Source organism: Lepus europaeus, chromosome 9 (genome assembly GCF_033115175.1).
Source record: "Lepus europaeus isolate LE1 chromosome 9, mLepTim1.pri, whole genome shotgun sequence".
NCBI lineage: Eukaryota > Metazoa > Chordata > Mammalia > Lagomorpha > Leporidae > Lepus > Lepus europaeus.
The window spans coordinates 20,805,253-20,829,022 of record NC_084835.1 but is presented as its reverse complement, the minus strand read 5'-3'; the positions used below and the strand labels follow the sequence as shown (position 1 = coordinate 20,829,022).

General features: G+C 55.0%; 1 protein-coding gene across 1 annotated transcript in view; it reads right to left on the bottom strand.

Annotated features, from left to right (window-relative positions):
• Positions 1–23,770, bottom strand: part of CDCP1 (CUB domain containing protein 1) — a 52,858-nt gene that overhangs the window by 6,741 nt on the left and 22,347 nt on the right. The window contains exons 2-7 of the mRNA XM_062200686.1: positions 14,727–14,936; positions 10,140–10,502; positions 8,610–8,978; positions 5,274–5,495; positions 3,560–3,940; positions 1,232–1,594 (exon numbers count right to left, since the gene is read on the bottom strand). Coding sequence (XP_062056670.1) covers positions 1,232–1,594; positions 3,560–3,940; positions 5,274–5,495; positions 8,610–8,978; positions 10,140–10,502; positions 14,727–14,936 — 1,908 coding nt within the window. The remainder of the gene's footprint in view (positions 1–1,231; positions 1,595–3,559; positions 3,941–5,273; positions 5,496–8,609; positions 8,979–10,139; positions 10,503–14,726; positions 14,937–23,770) is intronic.

The following is a 23,770-nucleotide window of genomic DNA, read 5'->3' as shown; positions in this document are numbered from 1 at the left end:
ACCCAGTCCATCCTTGTACGGGTGGACTAAGACCCAGCAATCCAGGTCTCCCACATGGGTGGCAGAGACCCAACTACTTTTTTTTTTTTTTTAATTTTATTTTTTGCCAGGCAGAGTTAGACAGTGAGAGAGAGAGACAGAAAAAAAAGTCTTCCTTCAGTTGGTTCACTCCCCTAATGGCCGCCACGGCCGGTGCTGCGCAGATCCGAAGCCAAGAGCCGGGTACTTCCTCCTGGTCTCCCATTCGGGTGCAGGAACCCAAGCACTTGGGCCATCCTCCACTGCCCTCCCGGGCCACAGCAGAGAGCTGGACTGGGAGAGGAACAACCAGGACTAGTACCTGGCGCCCCAACCGGGACTAGAACCTGGGGTGCCAGCACCGCAGGTGGAGGATTAGCCAAGGGAGCCACAGCAGCGGCCTGAGACCCAACTACTTAAGCCATCCCCTACCACCCAGGGTCTGCATTAGCAGGAAGCTGGAATTGGGAGAGGAGCCAGAGCCTGAACCAGGACACGCTGACGGCAGACGTGGGCATTCCTGGCCACAACTCAACTGCTGGGTGAGAGGTCCACCCCTGGTCCCCATCATGTTCGTGCCCAACACTGAACCCCTACGATCCCTTCAGGATGTGGTTGCTAGCGTGTACTCTCTACAGATAAGGGAGACGGTGGGGGAGGGAGGAGACGTGCCCTAGGCCAGAGAGCTATTAAAAGGAAAGAATGGGGGGGGCAGACTGACCGAGAGCACCAAGGCTAGCCACCAGGAAGGGGCAGAAGAGGCAGTGTGCACGTTCCCAACCCCACAAGAGAGACCTCGCACGCAGCATGCCACAAACCGCTCTGCACCTGTTGTGAGACCCGGACAGGAGACTGCACGGAGGCCAGCCAAGTCCAGCTGTCCTGGACGATCTTGGCTGGGCCCCAGACAGCACACTGCCTGGGCAAGGACTGGCAAAGCCCTCTAGCCAACCTGCGGCTGTCCACAGGTGCACGAGGGAGTGAGGCCCACGAGCCCAGCTCGAGCCAGAACTGCCCAGCCCACGTGGGATTGGTAACAAACAGCTGTTTTTTAAGCCACTACGTTCTGGGGTGGCTTTGAGGTCACACAGCTGCCGCATCAGCCCACATACGTGTAGACAGCTGTGAATCCGTCTGTGTCTTCCGACCTGGCGCTCCCACTGGCTCCTTATCCCTTAGGTGCCCATCCCCCAAAGACCCCAGAGGTCATTACCCATAGTCCTCGGGGTGAGCGTGACCCAGAAGAGCAGGTCCAGCTGCTTGCCGCTGGCGGGGCTGCAGTTGGAGACGTTGACCCAGAAGCTGCGACGGCGGACGCGTGGCTCGGGCAGCGCCTCCTCCAGGCTGAAGACCTCCTCGGCCCGGGTCTGCTGCTCCTGGATGATCATGAACGCGCGGCCCGTCTGGCACACCACGCCCATCCGCTCCTTGACGAAGGTCAGGCAGGCCACCTGGTTGCTGGGCACGCTGATGTTCCAGGACACCGAGGAGAGGGATGGCAGGCCCTGGTCCCAGTTAGGGGTCCTCAGGTAGACCTTGCTTTTCGCGTCTGGGGTCACGGTGAAAATGCTTTCCTCTGCGGGACAGGAAGCTGTTGTTTCACTCAGCCAAGACACAGAGAACCGGAGCGGCCAGGGGATGATGCTGAACTGGCTGGATGGGCGCCACCCCACACCGCTGTCCACAGGGCTGGACGTGTGCTGCACCCGCACCACCCCACAGAGCAACCTCTGGCCGCGTGTGCCCGCTGAGCACCTGGAGTGAGTGCCACAAGAATTGCATGGTTAATTTTAATTCACTGGCCACAGATGGTGGCTGATGGCTACGGGACAGGTCAGTGTGGCAGGCTGCACAGTTACAGTCCTATTAGGCACATATCAGGTCTTCCAATGAATCAATCAATCAATCAGCAAACCTCAAAACCAGACCAGTTTGCCAAACTAGTGGTTATGTTGGCTTCCTTCTAGAAATGCTCTCAACCCAGTGAACTCTTATCTGCTGCCCGGCCCCACGTGGGAATGACACATCCCAATTTCCATCTTCAGCATGAAAACAACTTGGAGGGGTTGATGCTGTGGTATAGCAGGCTAAGCCTCTGCCTGTGGTGCCAGCATCCCATATGGGCACAGGTGTGAGTCCCAGCTGCTCCACTTCCCATCTAGCTCCATGCTAATGGCCTGGGAAAGCAGTAGGAGATGGCCTAAGTGCCTGGGCCCCTGAACCCATGTGGGAGACCTGGAAGAAGCTCCTGGCTCCTGGCTTGGGATTGGCCCAGCTCTAACCATTGTGGTTATTTAGGGAGTCAACCAGTGGACAGAAGACCTTTTTCTTTTTCTCTGTTTGTAACTCTAACCTCTCAAATAAATCAGTAGACCTTAAAAAACAAAAAAACTGACAACCTGGAATTCTGGGAAGAATTCTAGAACTGCGAGCTGAAAGAGGCCCTGACAGGTCAGTGAATCCAGCCCTTACCCGCAGGCGAGATAAAAGCCCAATGCTACAGGCAGATGAGAATGCGTCTTGTGGCCAGAGACTCCCCAGAAGGAGTTCCTCTGGTCACCTTGGAGATGTCAGGGAGCCTGCATGGAATCTAATCTCATGGCCAAAGAGGCTTCTCCTCCCACTCCCGCCTCCAAGCACAGAAGTACAAAGCAGCCCTCAGATAAAGGTCTTGGTCAAGGTTGAAACGGCCTCTAACTCTCGTAACTGCTGGAGCATGTGTACAGTGGAGACTACGGCTTTTAAAATCAACCCCGGAGAGTTCCGTGTGGGGAGTGAGTGAGTGAGGACGCCGAACGCCTTGGTCTGGTGTCCCAGGAGGGCCTGCTGCACCCCACTGGAGACGGGGATGCACCTGTCTCCCATGGCCTTTGCTCGGCGTGCTGCACACTGCACTCGGAATTGTAAACGCAGAATCACAGAAATGTCAGCACCACCTTAAAAAGCCAGGATTGGGCATAGCTGGTTGTTTCTCTCCCTGCTCCCAAGAAACAATAACATCCTTTTTTTGGTTTGTCTTGCCACCTACCAACCATTGCCTCCCACTGCCAGATTTTTTTTTCTATTTATTTGAAAGGCAGAATGATAGAAGAATGGGGGGTGGTGGAATCTTCTACTCACTGGTCCACTCCCCAAATGGCTGCAACAGCGGGGGCCGGGCCAGGCCAGATCCAGGATCCTGAACCTCTCGAGTCTCCCACATGCGTGGCAGGGGACCAAGTACCTGGGCCACCTCTGCTGCTTTTCCATTAAAAGGAGCTGGACTGGAAGTGGACCAGCCAGGACTCCAACCAGCGCTCATGTGGGAAGCCAGCATCGCAGGTGGCGGCTTAACTCCCAATTTTTCTTATTTCTAACCTCTGCAATTTTCTACGCTACATTAAGGGTAACGCCGGGAGCAGGTCTCGCCATCTTTCAAATTCCTGGTGGGAGGACCAATGCGACATGCCACCCTTTCTCTGCAGCTTAATGAAGGGGCCCGCAGAGCGAGCCCCGAACCCACAGGGCTAAGGCAGCAGGGTGGCGGGGACAGACGGCTTACCTTTGAAGAAGGGGATGAAGGACACGTTCAGCACCTGCCTGGAGGCGTTCTGCTGGAAGCCGGGCGAGAAGGTGCGCAGGGTCACCGACACGTTCTGCTTCACCTGGATCTGCTGGATGGCGCCTCCGGGGCAGAAGGAGCCGAAGTACAGGTCCTGGCCCGGCACAGCGCTGGCCAGCAGGTAGCTGAAGCTGCTGCTGCAGGCCCTCTCGTGCGTGTGCTGCTGCAGCTTCTGCGCCGGCACCAGCGCCAGACTAAGCCTGTCCTTGGGCACCAGCAGCTTCCAGGAGAAGTCGTGCAGCTGCACGGGCAGCTGGAGGATGTTGCTGGGCACCTGCAGGTGGTAGGACTTCCTCTGGCAGTAGCGGGGGTCCAGGCAGCCTGGAAGAGAGGGGCTCGTGGGACCCACGCCCGCAGGAGGCCAGGAGGGCACCCGTCCCAGTGCTCACGCACTACCTGCATCTGTGGATGAATGCAGAAGCTGGCCTGGGGCTGGACACCTGTGAGCAGCCCTGCTCTGCTCTTGGGGGTCTCAGCTCCTAGGCTGCCCCTCGCTGCTGCCTCCTTCGCCAGCTTTTCCTCCCTCTCTCTTGTCCTGTGACCCCTATGACAGACAGACTTCTGGGGGGCGCTCAGGATCCACTTTTTTAAAAAAATTATTTATTTTTTATTTATTTTTTTGACAGGCAGAGTGGACAGTGAGAGAGAGACAGAGACAGAGAGAAAGGTCTTCCTTCCGTTGGTTCACACCCCAGATGGTTGCTATGGCCGGCACGCTGTGCCGATCTGCAGCCAGGAGCCAGGTGCTTCCTCCTGGTCTCCCATGCGGGTGCAGGGCCCAAGCACTTGGGCCATCCTCCACTGCACTGCCACACCACAGCAGAGAGCTGGACTGGAAGAGGAACAACCGGAACAGAACCGGTGTCCCAACCAGGACTAGAACCCAGAGTACCGGCGCCGCAGACGGAGGATTAGCCAAGTCAGCTGCGGCACTGGCCAGGATCCACTTTGGATCTTCCTTTTATGCAGGTTGTCCTGGGTCTCACACGGTTAAGTGTCACACGGGCACAGCTCAGGCTCGATTCCCTTGCCACACACGGGCTGCCCAGCATCCCCAGAGGCAGGGCGGCAGCTCTGTGGAGTGGTGAGTGCTGTGAGTGGCCTGGGAAGCTCTCAGCACAGGTCCCCCTCTGCCACCTCCTAACCAGGTGACCTTGGGCAGGCTATGCGGCCTCGGCTCCCATGCTGCACAGCCTGTCAGAGCAGCCATGGCAGAGATGGTGGTGGGCCAGCAGGGGGGTGACTGCTGGTTTCGCCGCCCCCCACTCATCACTCATTTTCAAGTGACCAGCACTCACCCAGCACTGCCAGGGACTACACAGATGCACAGTGGAACAAACTGACAGCCGCGAGGTTGTCAGTCTCATGCAGAAGACAAGTTGGGGGTACAGGGACAGGGCAGGCAGGGCAAGGCCAAGCACAGGAGGGAGGCTGTGGCCTGGGCACAGACACACGTGCACGGGCACGGGCAGAGCAGTGCGGGGGATGCCTGTGCCAGCCAGGCTGCTCCTGCAGGGGGCGCACTGTCATCCCACTGTTGCCCTTGCTCACCTGCACTTGGGTGAACATCTCATTCCCTCTGTGACCCCCTCAGGGCCCCCACCCAGAAGACAGGGCAGGAAGCAGCCCAGGGTGAAGGCACTCCGGGGCGTACTTAGGGTTTTCTCGGCATTCATCCACAGGCGGGTCAGGTTGTCACACAGGAAGGAGATCCTGTGTTTGGAGCCAGACGTCAGGGTGACGTTGGCACTGCAGGTCCGCGACTCCAGGCACACGAAGCAGCCGGGGACAAACTTGCGGCCATGTTTGACAGGCCGTGGCTCGATGGTCAATGACATGGTCTGCTCGTTACTCAAGTCAACCACGTAGGTCTTATCTGAAACCACAAATAGAAAGCAGACATGGAGCAGGGATCAGCAGCAACCACACGAAATGGCAAAAGTTCATAGAAAATCTCTCCAGGAGCTGGCACTCTAGCGACGCAGGTAGAGCCACTGTTTGCGACATCAGCATCCCATATGGGCACCGGTTCAAATCCTGGCTGCTCCACTTCCTATCCAGTTCTCTGCTAATTGCCTGGGAAAGCAGTGGACAATGGCCTACGTGCTTGGGCCCCTGCACCTACATGGGAGACCTGGATGAAGCTCCTGGCTCCTGGTGTCAGCTTGGCCCAGCCCCAGCCATTGCAGCTATTTGGAGAGTGAACCAGGAGACAGAAGACCTCTCTCTGTCTTTGTAATTTGCCATCAAATAAATAAATAACATCTTTAAAAAAAAAAAAGAGAGAGAAAAATAAGCGGACTTAATCCTGATAAGAACAAGGCAACTTCATCACAAACGTGGCTTAAACACGTATAAGAAAAGCAAGAAAAGGAAAGGTCACGTGCATTTTTATTGCAGTACCATTGCCCTACTCAGATGCTGGAACAATGGAAACCTCTGGCACGCAGAGTGCTGGCAGGCCGTGGGCGGTGGAAGCCTGCAGCAGCCTGATACAGCAGCTCGGGAATGAGTGGAAAGATGAGCCTCGCACCCGCCGTGACCCCGGCAGCAGGCCTGGCAGCGCGTGCCTGCATTTCACTTCAGCACGGGGACTCAGTTCTACTCCAAGCACCATCACCCATCGACCCACTTATGGAAAACTGGGAGCCACCTAGCACGGGACAGTTCAGTCAGCTCTGGGACACTCACGAGTGAGTGGAGTATTATGCAGCAGGTAAGAGGAATGCGGGAGATCTAAACATGCAGGTCTACAGACCCCAGATGTAGCACCAGGCAGACAGCAGGCTGCAGAGCAGGGCATGGACCACGATGCCGTGCCGATGACAGGATCCGTGTGAAAGAAAACAGCTTTTCCACACAGACGTGGCTGGCTGCACAGGCGGAGAGACAAAAGACCAACAACACACCCCAGGAGAGGGCCCTGAAAGATGGGACAGCGCGAGTAGCCAAGGGGCATCTTAGCTTTGCCTGTGATGCTTGAATTTTAGCAAGAAAAGACACATTTCTTGCATAATTCGGGGGATGCCTGCTGATGGGTCACAGAAGCGGTTTCCATGATGTCACCATTAGAAATACACGGTGCAGAGAGGCAGGCCTGACTTACGAGTCAGTTCGCAGGGTGACGTCCCAGAACGACCACGGCCAGGTGAGCCAACGGGGCTACTTTATGTCCGCTCTATGACCACATACACGGCGACATACGAAAGCGCCATTTCCCTCTGGAAAGTCACTCCCAGAGGGTTCTATACTGCAAATCCTGGGAGATCACTGTTCACCGAATAGCTTTTCCTTTCTAGTCATTCTGCTTTTACAGGAAGGAATCAAATTAAGATGCTGCCTGTGCAGGGTGGTGCTGTCTGCATCAAGAGTGCTAACCCTGCCGCCCAGCAGGTCCCGCCATCTCCCTGCCCGTGGCGAAACGCGCAAGCCCAGCCAGTGGTGCTCTGCTTCCTCCTTCCCGGTAACCAGAACCACGTTGATATTAATTGCTCCTTCTGCACCGACTGCCAGAGAGCTCAGTGTCAAATCAGATGCATAACGGAGATGTCTGACGGGCTGTTCTATCTCTCAACTCCTGCCTGTTCCCATGTAAGTTTCACCATTGTGCCCACGAATGCTTTAATGAGCGATGTCATGTCTACAGCCAGAGTATAGATTCTAAGGCTGCTACCTTAAATATTTGATTCACGAAATGCTTGTTTTTTCCATCTCTTTGCGCATTTCCACATGGAGCTCATTTCTTTATTTTTTATTTATTTTTATTTTTATTTTTAATTTACTTATTGGGGAGGGAGAGTTGAAACAGAGAGAATTTTTTTTATTTACTTATTGGGGAGGGAGAGTTACAGAGAGAAACAAAGAGAAAGGTCTTCCATCCACTGGTTCACTCCCCAAATGGCCACATCAGTTGGAGCTGAGCCAATCCAAAGCCAGGAGCCAGGAACTTCTTGCGGGGCTACCACGTGGTTGGCAGGGGCCCAAGGACTTGGGCCATCCTCCGCTGCTTTCCCAGGCCACAGAGAACTGGATTGGAAGTGGAGCAGCCGGGATAAGAATTGGCGGCCACATGGGATGCCAGCACTGTAGGCAGAGGCTTAGCCCACTGCGCCACAGCACCAGCCCCCAGCTCATTTCTTACTCCTCCAAAACTCATCTCCGTGGCCACCTGCAGGCCCTGCTTCTGCGGTCCCCGCTCACTGCTGCCGAGGTGCAGTCCCCCAGGGGCAGCACCCTCGGCGCTGGCTCTTCCCTCATTTGTACAGCACTAACGCCACACACACACATGTACTTTAGGGCACTGGCAGAAAATTCTCTGTCATGGAGGCTGTGTGGTGCACCCCAGGAGCCCCGGCCTCTGCCCACTGGGTGCCAGCATCACCCCCTGGGCCATCACGGTGACAATGCCACCACATAGAGTCCAATGTCTCCTGGGGAGCCCAACTGCTCCTGGTTGACAATCCCTGGTTTAAAGAATCAAACAGCTCACAGCCAGTTTATGACCAACAGCAACTCTCCACTTTTGGCAGTCTCTTTTACCAAATGCTTGCAAAAGCTGGGGCTTAGCCTAGACAAAGCCAGGAGCCAGGAACTGAATCCAGGTCTCCCACTTGGGTGACAAGGACCCAGCCACCTGAGCCATCACTGCAGCCTCCCAGGGTCTGCACTAGCAAGAAGCTGGAACCAGGAGCGGTGGCAGAACTTGAACCCAGGCACCCTGATACAGGATGTGGCACCCTAAATGACCTAACTGCTGCATCAAACACCTGCCCCAGTTTGCACTTTATTTTTCAGGTGGATTCCAGTCTCCTGCAGCCTCCTGGGAAACACACACGCGCTTCTGAGCAACTGCAGGTCTCACTGGATGTTAGAAAGCAACGGAACAAGGCCTCCAAAATGCTGCAGGAATTCTGTTTGCAACCTAGGATTCCGCACCAAACCAAACCAGCACCAGCAAAGGCGCTCCCGCAGGAGGAGGGGGCACACTTACTGCTCTCGGTCTGTGGATGCTGGACCAGGACCTGGAACCGTAGCCGCAGGATCCCTGGACTTTGGGCATCTTGGTCGCAGCCCTGCAGGGAGAGGTTGAAGGTCCCGGCCATGTTCCCGGGCTGCTGGTCCCCCAGCTTGAACACCTCGGGGTTGGTGGTGGAGCCCGGGATGTAGTACTCCACCCGCTCCTCCTTCTTCGCACAGTTGGAGACGTTGAAGCTGAGGAAGGAGACACTGGACCGCAAGTGCGGGGGGACCAGGAACTGCCACGTCATGAGCTCGTCCTCGGGGAAGCCTTCTGGGTAGTTGGCCGACATCAGGGTGGCCGTGCCCTCACCCTCGAACACGCACTCGATGATGCACAGACCTACCGGGAGGAACCGAGTCAGCATGGAGGAGGAGGCCCCAGGTGCGAGAGCGAGGACATGCAAGGGATGAGAAGTGGTGCTGGGCGGTGGCTCGGCACACACTGGCGTTCCACCACACAGACACCGTGCGTGGCCTTGGGGGCACAGAGGACAGCGAAATGCACTAAGAGAATTAGGAGGGAGGAGTTCTGAGTGTGACCTCCAATTCTAAAACAGAGGCTGGCGTTGTGGCACGGTGGGTAAGCTGCCGCCTATGACACTGGCATCCCATCTGGTCGCCGGTTCAAGTCCTGGCTGCTCCATTTCCGATCCAGCGCCCTGCTGATGCACCTAGGAAAGCAGCAGAAGATGGCCCAAGTACATGTGTCCCTGCACTCACATGGGAGACCTGGATGGGGCTCCTGGCTCCTAGCTTCGGCCTGGCCCAGCCTCAGCATTTAGGGAGTGAACCAGTGGATGGGAAGATCTCTAACTCTGCCTTTCAAATAAGTAAATGAATCTTAAAAAAAGAAAAACACTTTTTTCTTTATTTGAGAGGCAGGGAGAGTGCCCCTATCCACGGGCCCACTCCCCAGTAGCTGGGAGCCAAAGCTGGGAGCCAGGAACTCAATTCTGGCCTCCCATGTGGGTGTCAGAAACCCAACCACTTGAACCATCACGGCAGCCTCCCAGGGTCTGCATTAGCAGGAAGCTGGAGTCAGGACTCAAGAGTCAGGACTTGAACACAGGCACGGAGAGAGGAGGCAGGCATTCCAGTGATGGCTGAATCACTGGGCAAGAAGCCTGCTCCGTAATCTTATTTTTAATAACGGCTCACCAAATTCCTGAACATTTAGCAATCCGTTGTCTCCTGAGCCAGTGCAAGGCGGCTCAAAGCACACAACCGATGCAGTTACACAAAGTGTGAGTGAGAAAGAAGATAATGAAGCTAGAAACAGAGCTGCTACGTGGGTCGATAGAACCAATCCCACACCACTTTCTGAAAACAAATAGCACACGTAAACAACACAAAGGAAGGGGTCACTGCACCACGTGTGTGTGTGACAGGGAAGACAGCACCCACACCAAGAACGAGGGCCCCACGTCCCCAGCAGAACAGCGGGAGCTCCCTGCGGACACTGAGGCTGATGGGAACGGTCGGGAGGGGACGGTGCACTCACGTTTTATAGCCGTGTGGTTTGCAAAGCTGAAGCCCGAGAAGTTTCTGGGGTGGAACCACGGCAGGTGCAAGGCCACCTTCACCCCCTCTTGCATCTTGATCCGGGACACGGTGCCATTGCTGCAGAAAGTTCCGATCTTGACCTCAGCGGTGTTGATGAGGCCGCTGATAGAGTGAGTGACGCCGTCCGGGCAAGCTTCGCCGGGGCCGATCTGCCTCAGGCGGGGACGAGAGAAGTGCAGCTCCAGCCCGATGCTCTTGTGGGCCTTGATGTCCCAGATGAAAGTTCTGTTGAGGGCGGGCAACACCGACGTCGAAGGCTCCAGCTGCACCTCCCCAAAGGGACACGGGCCTGACACGCAGTCTGAAACAGGCAGGAAAGCAATGCTCATCACAGGTGCTACAAGGCCACCTGCCGCGGCCCCCACCATCGCAGACTCTCTGGGATGCTGCCCAGGTGGGCGCACCCATCCCCAGCTGCTGTCAGTCTTAGTGGCCAAAGGCTCATTGAGGCACCTGCTTCGGGGATGCACCTGAGCTTGGGGGAGCCACCTCAGACCAAAACAGTCTAAGACATTCTGCTGGCTCTGACCCAAAGGGGAGTGACAGTCACCCAGGGTAATCAGCCACTAACCGCTGCATTCAGGAGTTCAAAATGCCTGACTTCCTTGCTTCAAGCGACACCACCTGGGGATGCAGCCATGTTCCAGAGTCCTGGTGAGGGGGTGTGGGATAGGTAGGACAAGGCTGGACTGCAGGTAACACGACATCTACCTCTGTGCTTAACCTCTCCCCAACGTCTTTCCTTGTTCACAGGTTTCTTCCCAGGACAATTTGTTGATAAATGACTTCAGAAAAATCCCTGTGCCAGGGGACCAGCACCGTGGTGTGCTGAGTTAAGCCGCCAGCTACAATGCTGGCACCCCATAGGAGCGTTGGTTCAAGTTCCAGCTGCTCCACTTCTGATCTAGCTAACGTGCGTGGGAAAGCAGCAGCAGAAGGCCTAAGTACCTGGGCCCCTGCCACCCACATGGGAGACCCAGATGGAGTTCTAGGTTCCTGGTTTTGGCCTGGCCCAGCCCTGGCCATCGCAGCCACTTGGGGAGTGAACCAGCTGAAAGATCTCTGTCTCTCTCCCTCTCTCTGTAACTCTGCCTTTCAAATAAACAGATAAATAAATAATCTTAAAAAAAAAAAATCCTGGTCTCAGGCTCTGTTTCCAGGGCAGCAGACCCCAGCACACCCTCTGCCTACCATGTTTCTAGGCTGCGTTCCTGGGTCCAGCTGGTGGCTGCCGCGCAAGCCTTAGGGGAAGCCAAGATGGAGGCCATCTGTGTTCACTTTGCGATCCCCTACTCCTCCTGTTCTGAGGAGTCAGTTTTCCAACTTTTAGGGTACAGTGCCAAGGTCCACCTTTTACAACTGGTCCATCAACACGGTCATCATCATGGTGAGTACACCCTGAAGGCACAGCTCCCTGGAGGGCTGGAACCCGGATGCAGAGCCGTCTTCCAGCCCCGTGGCTTTAAGGCTGATGTTTTATCCCCACTGCAGTTGCACCAATTTTAAGGCAAACCCCTGGACGCCCGCTGTTGCCTAAGCCTTTCAAGACCAAGTGAAACCATCTCTCCCAAGGAGGAAGAAGAGGAGAGCGTGCGGGAGAAATGACAGCGAGCCGGAGGGGGGACAGTAAGGTCTCTCTCGTCTTGAGCACAGGGGACCTAAAAGGTGTGACAGCCTCCCCCAGTCCTGATCTGGACCTCTTTACTCCTGCCCTCTCGGGATCTCTGAAAGGAACATGTCCTGGAAGTGGCCTCATGGGAGAATTTCAGGACTTGAGGCCAAACCTGCCGCCTGTGCACAGCGGTGCTAGGCTCCAGGCTCTTGCCATACCCAGCAGGGCTAGGCCAGGAACCCAGGCTGTGTTTGGTCAAACCTGCGTTCCTGCCAATGAACTGTGCTGCTGAACCCATAAAACAGGGTAAGATAACGCGGTGACTAACGCGGCTAAAATTAGACACCGAGTGTGAGTAAAGATAGTACCTGTTTTCAGAACACAGGGAAACTGCATTACCTACACCAGACTACATCGTTCCTTCAAACTCTGGCCTCGAATAGCTGTCTCCCCACACCTCCACTGTGCCCAGGGCTGGGTTTCTGTACTCTGCCGGATTACTTAACCCTATTAGGCACTGGCTCCACAACAGAATAACCTGCAAGACTTTTTTTTTTTTTTTTAATATTTATTTATTTATTTGCAAGGCAGAGAGACAGAGAGAGACTCTTCCATCCACTGGTTCACTCTGCAAATGGCTGCAACAGCCAGGAGCCAGGCAGGTAGCAGTGGTCCAAGGACTTGATGCCCTAGCAGGAAGCCGGAATGGGAAGTGAAACCAGGACTCAGAGCCAGGCTCCCTGGTATGAGATGCAGGTGTCCTGAGCAGCATCTCTACTACACCCACCCCACCTTTTTCTAATGCTGTTTATTTTTAATCCTTTTTTTCCATAACAATAGTCAAGAGATTTTTCAGTCTTTGTAGAAAACCAGATCTTGACTTCAGTAAAATGTAACTTAAAATTTTTTCAAACTTATTTCAAATAATTAAAAATAATTTATTTGAGAGGAGAATCACAGAAACAGAGAGACAGAGAAAGCTAGAAACAGAGATAGAGAGCACCTACCCATTGGTTCACTTCCCCCAGTGCCCACAACATCTGGGATAGGATTGGCCAAAGCTGGGAGCCAGGAACTCAGTCCAGATCCCGTATGTGGGTGGCAGGGACCCAAGTACATGAGCCAACACCTGCAGCCTCCCACAATGCATGTTAGCCGGAAGCTGGAATTAGGAGCAGAGCTGGGACTTGAGCACAGGCACTCTGGCACCCACCAAAGTGGCATCTTAACCTGCTGGCCAAACACCTGCCCTCTCACGTGTAGTTTTTTGTTTTGTTTTTTTTTTTTTTAAATATTTGCTTATTTATTTGAAAGTCAGAGTTACACAGAGAGAGAAGGAAAGGCAGAGAGAGAGAGAGAGAGAGAGAGAGAGAGAGAGAGAGGTCTTCCATTCACTGGTTCACTCCCCAGTTGGGTACAACAGTCGGAGTTGCAACAGTCTGAAGTCAGGAGCCAGGAGCTTCTTCCAGGTCTCCCATGTGGGTGCAGGGGCCCAAGCACTTGGGCCATCTTCCTCTGCTTTCCCAGGCCATAGCAGAGAGCTGGATTGGAAGTGGAAGAGTGGGACTTGAACCAGCGCCCATATGGGATGCCTGCACTGCAGGCGGTGGCTTTACTTGCTACACCACAGCACCGGCCCCACGTGTAGTTTTTAAAATAGCTTTTTAGTATTTTAATTTTCCCCTATCCTTATGACCCCCTCCTTTCTAAAGTACTGCTTTGATCGGACCAGAAACAGTGTTCCCGTTGTTAATGTATCTATGAATTCCTACTTTGGCACTAAAATGGTTAAAATAGTCCCAATTAAAAATGACTGAGCCGGCGCCGTGGCTCAATAGGCTAATCACACCGGGTTCTAGTCCCGGTCGGGGCACCGATTCTGTCCCAGTTGCCCCTCTTCCAGGCCAGCTCTCTGCTGTGGCCAGGGAGTGCAGTGGAGGATGGCCCAAGTGCTTGGGCTCTGCACCCCATGAGAGACCAGGAGAAGCACCTGGCTCCTGCCATCGGAACAGCCTGGTGCGCCGGTCGCAGCACACTGGCCGCGGCGGCCATTGGAGGGTGAACCAACGGCAAAGGAAGACCTTTCTCTCTGTCTCTCTCTCTCACTGTCCACTCTGCCTGTAAAAAAAAAAAAAAAAAAAAAAAAAAAAGACTGAGAAAATATAAATAAATGCGTGATTATTATCTCCATCATCAATCTCCTACCCCCAAATCAAGTTATAAATAATAAAACTGCAAAATGTTTAGAGGCTGCTGAATTCTTAGATGTCATACATCTTCAATTCATTATTCTATTCTATCTGGAACAACTCTGTTGTTTGGTAAGATGACCAACCAGAAACCTAAGGGGCCACACAGCTAAGTCACCCACCCACCCCGAAGTCACGTGGTCAGGTCACATGATCAGCAGCCTCGAATCAGGCTCGGAAGTTGCTGCTTTCCCCTGGCCCCAGCCTTATTTCCAGTTTATCTCCTCAACCTTCCGGTTCTTTTGTCTTCCCACGCCCTGGACTTTCGGTCTACATCTGCCAGGTGTTTCTAGCACAGGGGCGCGGCCGCCCACACCTGAGGATCTACGGCTCCCAGGTGTCTCTGGCGCCGGCCCTGGAGCTGGGGCACCTGGGTTCCTCTCCTGGGCGGTGCCACCCACAGCAAGCTCCCCTCTCTGTGGGGTTCTCCGAGGGCTCTTCTGAAGCTGAAATCCAACAACCAACTGGGAATCAGCGGGACCGCCCACATCAGGGCGCGGTCTCAGGGCAGGAGGGGTCTTCCCAAGGCTCACAGAAAGCGTCCAGAATGAAAAAACTCCGCACGGATTTAAAAAATCGTTTTCTATGCCCAAATACATTCATCTTTGAATTCCATTTCCTTGGTTTGGCGTGGGAGCAGGGGCAGGCAGGTGCAGGGACTCACCCACACTCTTCCGGATCTCCATGACAAAGTGGCTCTCCGGGTTCTGGCAGCTGAAGGTAAACGCTACTCTTTCCCCAGACCTGATGGTCAGTGTGGTGTCACGTCTTCTGGAAGTCAAGATGTAACAGGACTTCCCGGGCAGGGCGGGGGTCCTCGGCTGGATGACCAGTGTGATGCCGCTGCCTGGGCGCAGTGCGATCTCAGAGGCACCTGAAAAGTAGCAAGGAACAGGAAGTGAGCCTCGCGGGTCCTGGGAGGCCCCTCTGAGCCCTTTCTCCCCTCCCTCTGGGCCTGAAGCAGGTGTGCTGACTTCATCAGCTGTGAGCCACAGGAGGAAGCTGCCCAACACCTGTCTCTCGCGTGGGTCGTTCACTTTTCTAACCTCAAAAGCACTCTGCTGGCCCTGAGCAAAGAGCCTCCTGTGCAGCACTGGATGGACTGGCTGTGTCCTCCGAGAGGTCACCGGTGGGCATCTTACCCCCAAATCCCTGCGTTAATGGCACTGGGAGGCAGGGCCTTTGGGAGGTAAGTAGGGTTGGATGAGGAGCTGAGGGTGGCACCTCCAGGCAGGCGACAGAGAGAGACAGATCTACTGGTTGCTCCCAACAGTCAGGGCTGGGCCAGGCTGAAGCTGGAAGCCAGGAACTCCATCCGGGTCTCCTACATGAATGCCAGGGGTCCGAGTACTGAAGCCATCCTCTGCTGCTTTCCCAGGCGCATCAGCAGGGAGCTGGACTGGAAGCAGAGCAGCTGGGACTCGAACCAGCACTCCTATGTGGACGCTGATGTTGCAAGCAGTGGCTGAACCAGCTGCGCCACAACACCAGCCCCCTTTGTATTTTTTTTAATTTTTCAAGTTTTGGTTTAACGGGAAATACCCGCACACTTTAGGGGTGCAGGGCAACATTTCAACAGATACACACAGCAAAAACCAAGCGCACCTGGGCAACAGTCTTTCCATTTCCTTTACAGCACACTAGAGTCACGCGGCTGTTCAGTGGAAAGCCAGAGCCGGTCACCTTCACCCCACTGCGTCCTGGACAAGAAATGTCTATTCTTTGTAAATTACTCATTCTCAGGCACTTTGCTATAGCAACGCAGACAGTAACAATCAGAGAAACTGTCACATCTCTTCTCAAAGTGTGTAGCAGAAAAGTCCATGCATGGAAACCACCATGTGTAGAGAGACATGTGAACGTGCAGAAATGTATGCCCAGTACCTGCCGATACGCATACACACACACACACACAGACACACAATTAGATACCACACACATATTCATACAGAAGTGGGGGCTAGGTGGGGCTGGCACTGTGGCATAGCAGGTAAAGCCTCTGCCTGTTACGTCAGCGGTCCATATGAGCGCCAGTCTGTGTCCTGGATGCTCCATTTCCAATCCAGGTCCCAGCTAAGGTGCCTGGGGAAGCAGCAGCAGATGACCCCAAGTGCTCGGGCCCCTGCACCCACGTGGGAGACTTAGCTGAAGCTCCTGGCTCAGGAGTTTGGCCTGGCTCAGCCCTGGCCGTTGCGGCTACTTGGGGAGTGAACCAGTGGATGGAAGACCTCTCTCTATAACTCTGATTTTCAAATCAATCTACCATAAAAAAGTAGGGGTTAATCAATGGTTTGCAGATGTTAAACATGGTGTCAGTGAGCTTGGAAAGTTACAGAACAACCCTACAGCAGAAACAGCTAGGCCAACACCTCCCAGTGAGCGAGAAGGGTTGGTTAAAGGCAGTGGTGTGCACAGCGGGCCGGTTCAGGAACAACCTGACAGCCTTCCCAGCCCCTCCGCTCTCCCTACAGGTTTTGGAGTGCTCTCAGACAGAAAGGGCCATGTTCTTTCTGAGCAGCCCCTGCCCCTGCCCTGCCCTGCCCCTGCCAGCCTGGTTCTTCGCAGTGGGTGTCCTGGCAGATGATGGGACAGGCGTGTGCAGGCGGGTCCTGGGGAGGGAACCCAGGGCTTGCAGAGACGCACGGGGCCAGAGTGGGTGCCACCGTGGGACTGTGCTCTGGCGCAGACAGACACAGATGGGTCAGGGCCTCTTATGGCCCCTGGAACAGCAGGTACTCCACAAAGAATGCACAAGTGCATGGCAAGTTAACCAAAAGCTTGTCTTTGTTTCCTTTTGAAATTTATTCTTTAAGTTAACCTTACTGAGGAATAATTTATATTCATTAAAAAAGACCCACCCATTTTAAGAGCTCTTTTTTTTTTTTTAAGATTTATTTATTTGAAAGTCAGAGTTACACAGAGGAGAGGCTGAAAGAAAGAGAGAGAGAGAGAGAGAGAGAGAGAGAGAGAGAGAGTCTTCTGTCCACTGGTTCACTCCCCAAATGGCCACAATGGCCGGAGCTGCGCCGATCTGAAGCCAGGAGCCAGGAGCTTCCTCTGGGTCTCCCATGCAGGTGCAGAGGCCCAAGGACTTGGGCCATCCTCGACTGCTTTCCCAGGTCACAGCAGAGAGCCAGGACTTGAACCGGTGCCCATATGGGATGCCAGCACTGCAGGCGGCAGCTTTACCCGCTTCGCCACAGCGCCAGCCCCAAAGAGTTCTGACAAAGCTGCATACCCAATTGCCCAGCACCACCACCACAGTCAAGCTACAGAGAGACATTTTCATTGCTCCCCAAAGCTCCTTGGTGGCCTGTTCAGTCAAGCTGCAGTCCTGATCCCAGATAATTGTATGGAGCCGGCTCCAGCCCTTCGAGCCCAGGGCACCCTGCAGCACAGTCTCTGTAGTGCCCGGCTGCTGACGCTCGCCTCGGTCAGGTTCGCCTCCCAACCTCTGCTTTTCCTTCCTTGTGGCCACCGCTTACGAGTCCACGCTGAGTGACACCTGCCTTCTCTCCAGCTCCTGGCTGGCCGCGTGCCTTCATTGCACCAGCACGCCAGCCTGCCTGAGAGCTGACACGGGGCTCCAGCCACAGGGCGCACTGGATCCCCATTGCTCAGAGCAGCTGTGTGTGTGGTCAGACGCCTGGATTTCTGTCCAAGGTTTGAGTCTCCCTGCCCTTGTACATTCTGTTCCAGCTCCACTGGCCAGCAGCTTTATAAGGTAAGGAAGCTAATCCCCCGACCTGAGGCTGCAAACTGCAAATATTTCCCCTTCTTCTCATTTGCCTTCTGACCTCACTTCAGATTTTTTTTTTTCCCCAGATGAGAACTTAGCTTCTTGGAGCCTCTGTTCCTTCATTTGTGAAAGGAGGGAGACGGGTTAGAACAACTCTGCCTGCTCTGCCAGCTTTGATCCTGGGATCAGCACCTGAGTCAGTGGGGAGCGCCACAGGTACTGTAAGCACCCCCAGCTGCTGTTGGCAATGGCCCCTCTGAGCACCTGGGAACCAGCACAGCTGACTTCATGACTCTGTTGAGGGCTTAGGTTTTCATTTTGAGAGCCAAACGTATCTCCCCCATCTCTGCTTGTACCCCTCCCCCACTCCGCCACTGTGCTCGGACTCCCCCAGCCTTCATTCTTGCACAAATCAACATTGGTCCCTCCCCAGGGTCTTTGCACGTGCTGGTCTTGATTCCTGAAATACACTTTAAAAAATTTATTTATTTATTTGAAAGGCAGAGTTGGGGGCAGGGGCAGGGAGAGACAGAGAGAAAGATCTTCCATCTGTTGGTTCACTCCCAAAATGGCCACAAAAGCCAGGGCTGGGCCAGGCTGAAGCCAGGAGCCAGGAGCTTCTTCAAGTTCTCCCACGTGGGTGCAGGGGCCCAAGCACTTGAGCCATCATCCGCTGCTTTCTCAGGTACATTAGCAGAGAGCTAGATCGGAAGCAGTGCAGCTGGGACTCGAACCGGCACCTATATGAGATGCAGGCACTGCAGGCTGTGGCTTTAACCTGCTGAGCCACAGTGCCAGCCCCTGGAAATGCGCTTTTCTCTAAAGCTGGGTCCTTCTCTGTCTTCCCTGTCAGGTCAACAGTGACCTCCTGAGAGTGGCCTCCTCTGGCCAGATCGCCCAGTCACCCAGTCCTCTGTTCTGTGTTCACCCCTCTCGTCTCCGAATGAGGACACTGCTATTTGTCTGCCTGCAGCCACCTCCCACGATCGGGCTGCAGGCTCCCTACAGCAGGGCAGCAGGAACCTGTCCATCTTTCTCAGCGGTGGCTTCAGACCCGACAGTGCCCGGTGCCCACGTGGAAGCCGACCCAATTCCGAAAGAGCTTTGTAGAAAACCACAGTCACCACGTCCTTGTCGGCAGTGCACTCGGAACGCCAGTGCTGCTGCGCTGCCGCCGGGGCAGGTGAGCCGTGGTGGGAGCAGCCATGCCTGAACCTTGGGAGGAACGGCTCGACAGCGAGGCGCCCGCGGAGGCACAAGTTCCCGTACTCAAAGCCTTCATCCTCAAGTGGTGCAGAACCTTCCGAGACAGAGCTGAAGGCTGAGGGGCTTTTTAAGACAGTGGATTAAAAGATCCACAGTCAGAAACCCAACTGTCCAGGCTGGGGTTCTAATCCCTTGTGCTTTCCTGTAAGCGCCACATCAGCACGTTCTGTGTAGGAAATGCTTGGAGCCCTGTCTCTGAGGGCGTGGCCGCTTCTCCACGGCCTCCGCCCCCTGGCTCTCCAAGCCGGCCTCTTCCCCGCCACGGGGAGCTGCGTCCAGTCTTGGGGCTGCAGCCTGCCTTAGCTCTGTCACCAATTTCTTTCTCATTCTCGCTTCTCCTTCTGGCTGCTCTTCTCCTCTAGGGTCGGAGCAGTCCTTACCAGTTGCTGACTGTTCCGTTACTATTATTACTTTAATGACGTGGCAGGCACCAAATGGATCATTTTCCAGGTGCAGCTGCCCGGGGCTGGAGTCAGGGAGAAGAGATGTTCATGCTGATCCATTCTGCAGGGGAGTAGGAGGAAGCTGTGTGTGTGTGTGTGTGTGTGTGTGGAGGGTGGGGGGTTCAGGGACTCAGTCCTGTGCACTCTCACCACCTCGCCATACTTCTCGGCGCTGACTCCGAGGGGACCAGCCTAGCACGTTCTACTGCCCAGCGTGGACTATACCCCTCCTCCAGTGACCCACACCGCAGAGCTGGGCCGTGACCAATCCCCAGCTGGCTCCAGCTCAGGGTCTCGAGAAAACGCCAAGCTCCAGCGCTCAGCATCACCCACTCCCACCCCTCACTGCAGCAAGTCAGGAAGGGGGTGACTCAGGGTAGGGCTCGCCCAAGCGCCATTTTTAAAGCTCCCAACCCTGCACAATGATAAGTCAGTGGGAGGGGGCGAGAAGGAAGTAAGACAGTAACTGCACCCCGCCACAGAAATGACCCCGGGACCCCCAGTGCTGGAGCGGAGTGGCTTGTAAGCTCACTTGATCACAAAGGCTCAGGGCTGTAGAACTCTCAGCTCGCAGAATCCACCACCAACACCCCACCCCCGCCATTAATCACTCCTTGCAATAGGAAACATGACAGCCGGGCTCCGCCCTAGCCTGCCCCAGCTGAGCACTTCATGCTAAATGCACTACAATTTCAAGAAAGCAGACAGTGACGGGTGGTGTCGTCTTCAACACCGCCGTCTTTGGACTCTGCGGGCAGGCATCTGCGGCTTCGTCAGCCTAATCCTGAAGATCTATTACCCTATGGACAGAAACTCCAGGTCTGACGCGCTGTGGCAGCGCGTGGGCTCCCAGCTTAGGGCTTTCACAAAGGCTCCACAGCACCCAGTGGGGGGCTCATGACTCACGGCCTGCTGCCTCCTGACCTGGCCTTATTAGGCCGCCTGTGCTCGCTTCCGCCCCGCCAGCACCTTCTCAGGCAGGGACTTCCAACGGTTTTAATCACCATTCATTATTCACCGTTCATTAATCACCGCAGCACAGGACACGGTCCCTGCAACTTCTCCCCACTGGCCTACTTCTGCGCAAGTCTGCATTACGGCAAAGGAAACAAATGCCAAGAAAGAGGATCCTGGGAGATGAACACCAGGGAGATGGTTCCCCACCCCCAACCCCCACCCCGGATAGGTCAAATTCCATTTAAGAGACTGGCAGGTGTAAATTAAAAATTTTTAGATGCATCAGAACCAGTTGTCTCCATTCTGGGCGTGGTTTTGGGGTGGGGTGGGGCTCGCATCTCATTCACTCCCTCTGCCCTGTGGGATGCAGCAAGCTGCTCCCAGCAGGCACCCACTAAGTGGCAGGCAGCCCTGGAAGAGAGCCCGGGGTGGAGGGAGACACAGGCAGACTCAGAAACCCAGAACATGGTGAATCAGCGAGGCGCGTGGGTCACAGCCTGTGTGGGTGCCAGAGTCCAAGGCCAGCGCATAGGAGGCAAATCGCGTGGGGCCAAAACAGTCCTGTCCTCCCCCAGGAGGATGTCACATCACTGACGGGCCTCCCTCCTGTTTCAACAAGCCCGGAGGCTGGGGATTCCTGGGCTGCAGAGTGGATCCCCGCTCCTCGGCATGAGCACAGCTGAACTTGACTTGCCCGCAGGAGCCAGCTTCAAGAGGCACTTCCTGAAGTCATGGTGGGTGCTCGAAGCAGGGATGCTCACAGCACGAGAACCTGCCAGAAGTGGCAGCGACTCACCCCGGGGTGGGGGGACCTATTCCATGTACATGACTTCTCCCCACTTTGTGCCTTGCAGAGAGCAATGGCTGAATTCACCTAAGATGGATGTACATTTGCCAGTCTGTCTGCTACCACATCTCACCCAACAGTCAGCAACTTGAGGGTACCCAGGAAGTTCAAGGTACTCTGAAGACTCGGGTGAGGTGTGAGGAAGCCAGCAACCCTCAGGGCATGGCGGTTAAGGAAGGCTTCACAGAGGAGGCACAACTTAAAATGGGTCTTGAAGAATGAATAGGAGTTTGTGAGCTGAGAACAGTGGGATGGGCGTCAGGCAGGATGGGTGGTAGGGACGGCAGGTGCAGAGACACAGGAGTGTGAAGATTAGGGCTGCTTTGGAGCCACTTCACGGAGTCTGGTGGGGGGTGGGGAAGGAAGGGGCTGGAGAAGTGGACAAGGACTTGGTTGCTGGCCACAGATGGTGAGCTCTACTCATTGAGACCAGCACATGTTAACAGCTTCATATAACAGTTTAGCGTGCAGATTCTAGAACCAGGCTGTCAGGGCTGGTGTCTGGCCCAGTGGTTAAGGTGCCAGTGGGGATGCTACATCTTATATCGGAGTGCTTAGGTTAGAGTCCCAGCTGTGGCTCCTGATCCCCACTGCTAATGCAGACCCAGGAAAGCAGTCCAGATGGCTCAAGTTGGTGGCTCCCTGCTCCCCACATGGGAAACCTGGATTGGGTTCTGGGCTCCTGGTTTCAGCCTGGTCTGGCCCCGGCTGTTGCTGCCATTAGCGAATGACAGTTCTGTCTCTCTCAAACTAAAAAAAAAAAGAAGAAAAAGAAAAAAACAGAATCAGGCTGGCTAAGGTCTATTCCTGGTTCTACTACCCACCAGCTGTGCCTCCTGGGGACAACTCCCTAGCTCCTCCATGCCTCACTGTCCTCAATTGCGTGCTGGGCTAACAACGGATGCTTGTCAGGCCGAAATGAGTGACTCCCTATAAAACACTGAGAATGGCGCCAGGCAGTTAATAGTAGCTGTTATTACTGCTGACACGGTTAATGTTAGCACATCACAGCTACGAGTGCCCGTGATGGGCACCACTGATGGAGGTCTAGCACCAGCATGGCTCTGAGTCGAAAGTCCTGAGTCCCAGCTGGTTGGATGGGGAGTGCAGAAAGCAAGCGAGGCAGGTAAGGCACCTGCAGGGCCGGCTGTAAGGAGGCACCCTCTCCCTGCCTCCCCTTCCTGCCACACCGGGGTTGTGCAAGGGTTCACAGGCCTCCTTCAGGTCTGCGCCCTTACCTGCCCCACCCCAGCCCTGGCCCTGCCCCGTTCGCTCACTACCAAGGCCCTTCTACACTTGCTGACTCATGCTTCTACACCTGCTGACTCATGTTTCTACACCTGCTGACTCATGCAACTCCAGCACCCCAGGGAGGCCCAGTGAGGTGACCTCACTTCCCCAAGTCCGCCGAGCCCAGGAGGCAGCAGGGACGTTCTGGCCCCACCTCCCCTCAACCTTTCCAACTCCCTTGGGAGCTTCAGGGAAGCTGCCAAGCCTGGTCCTGACACCGTGCAAGAGATGCAACAGTGCTGCTCCTCTCACGTGAAATGCCCTACCAGAGCCGAGGTCACAGGGCCTGCTGGGGAGAGGGAGTGCTGTCCCCTCCCCAAACTTGGGAGTCTTCCTAATCCAGTAAGGCAAAGGCAGGCCAGGGATACCTGGTTTACACAGTGTACATCCATCTGTAAGGGACTTGGGCCACATCTCTTTTTCTTTTCTTTTCTTTTTAAGATTTATTTATTTATTTGAAAGTCAGAATTACACAGAGAAGGAGAGGCATATATATAGAGAGATAAAGGACTTCCATCCGATGGTTCTCTCCGCAATTGGCTGTAATGGCCAGAGCTGTGCCGATCTGAAGCCAGGAGCTAGGAGCTTATTCTAGGTCTCCCACGCAGGTGCAGGGCCCCAAAGACTTGGGCCATCTTCTTTTTTTTATTTTTATTTTATTTTATTTTTTGACAGGCAGAGTGGACAGTGAGAGAGAGAGACAGAGAGAAAGGTCTTCCTTTGCCGTTGGTTCATCCTCCAATGGCCGCCACGGCTGGCACGCTGCGGCCGGCGTGCCGCGCTGATCCGATGGCAGGAGCCAGGTGCTTTATCCTGGACTCCCATGGGGTGCAGGGCCCAAGGACTTGGGCCATCCTCCACTGCACTCCCTGGCCACAGCAGAGAGCTGGCCTGGAAGAGGGGCAACCGGGACAGAATCGGTGCCCCAACCGGGACTAGAACCCGGTGTGCCGGCGCCGCAAGGCGGAGGATTAGCCTAGTGAGCTGCAGCGCCGGCCTTGGGCCATCTTCTACTGCTTTCCCAGGCCATAGCAGAGAGCTGGATCTCAAACTGGCACCCATATGGGATGCCAGTGCTTAAGGCCAGAGCATTAACCTACTGCACCACAGTGCCGGCCCCAGGGCCACATCTCTTAGAGACCATAAACTAAGGTGTAAGTCTCACC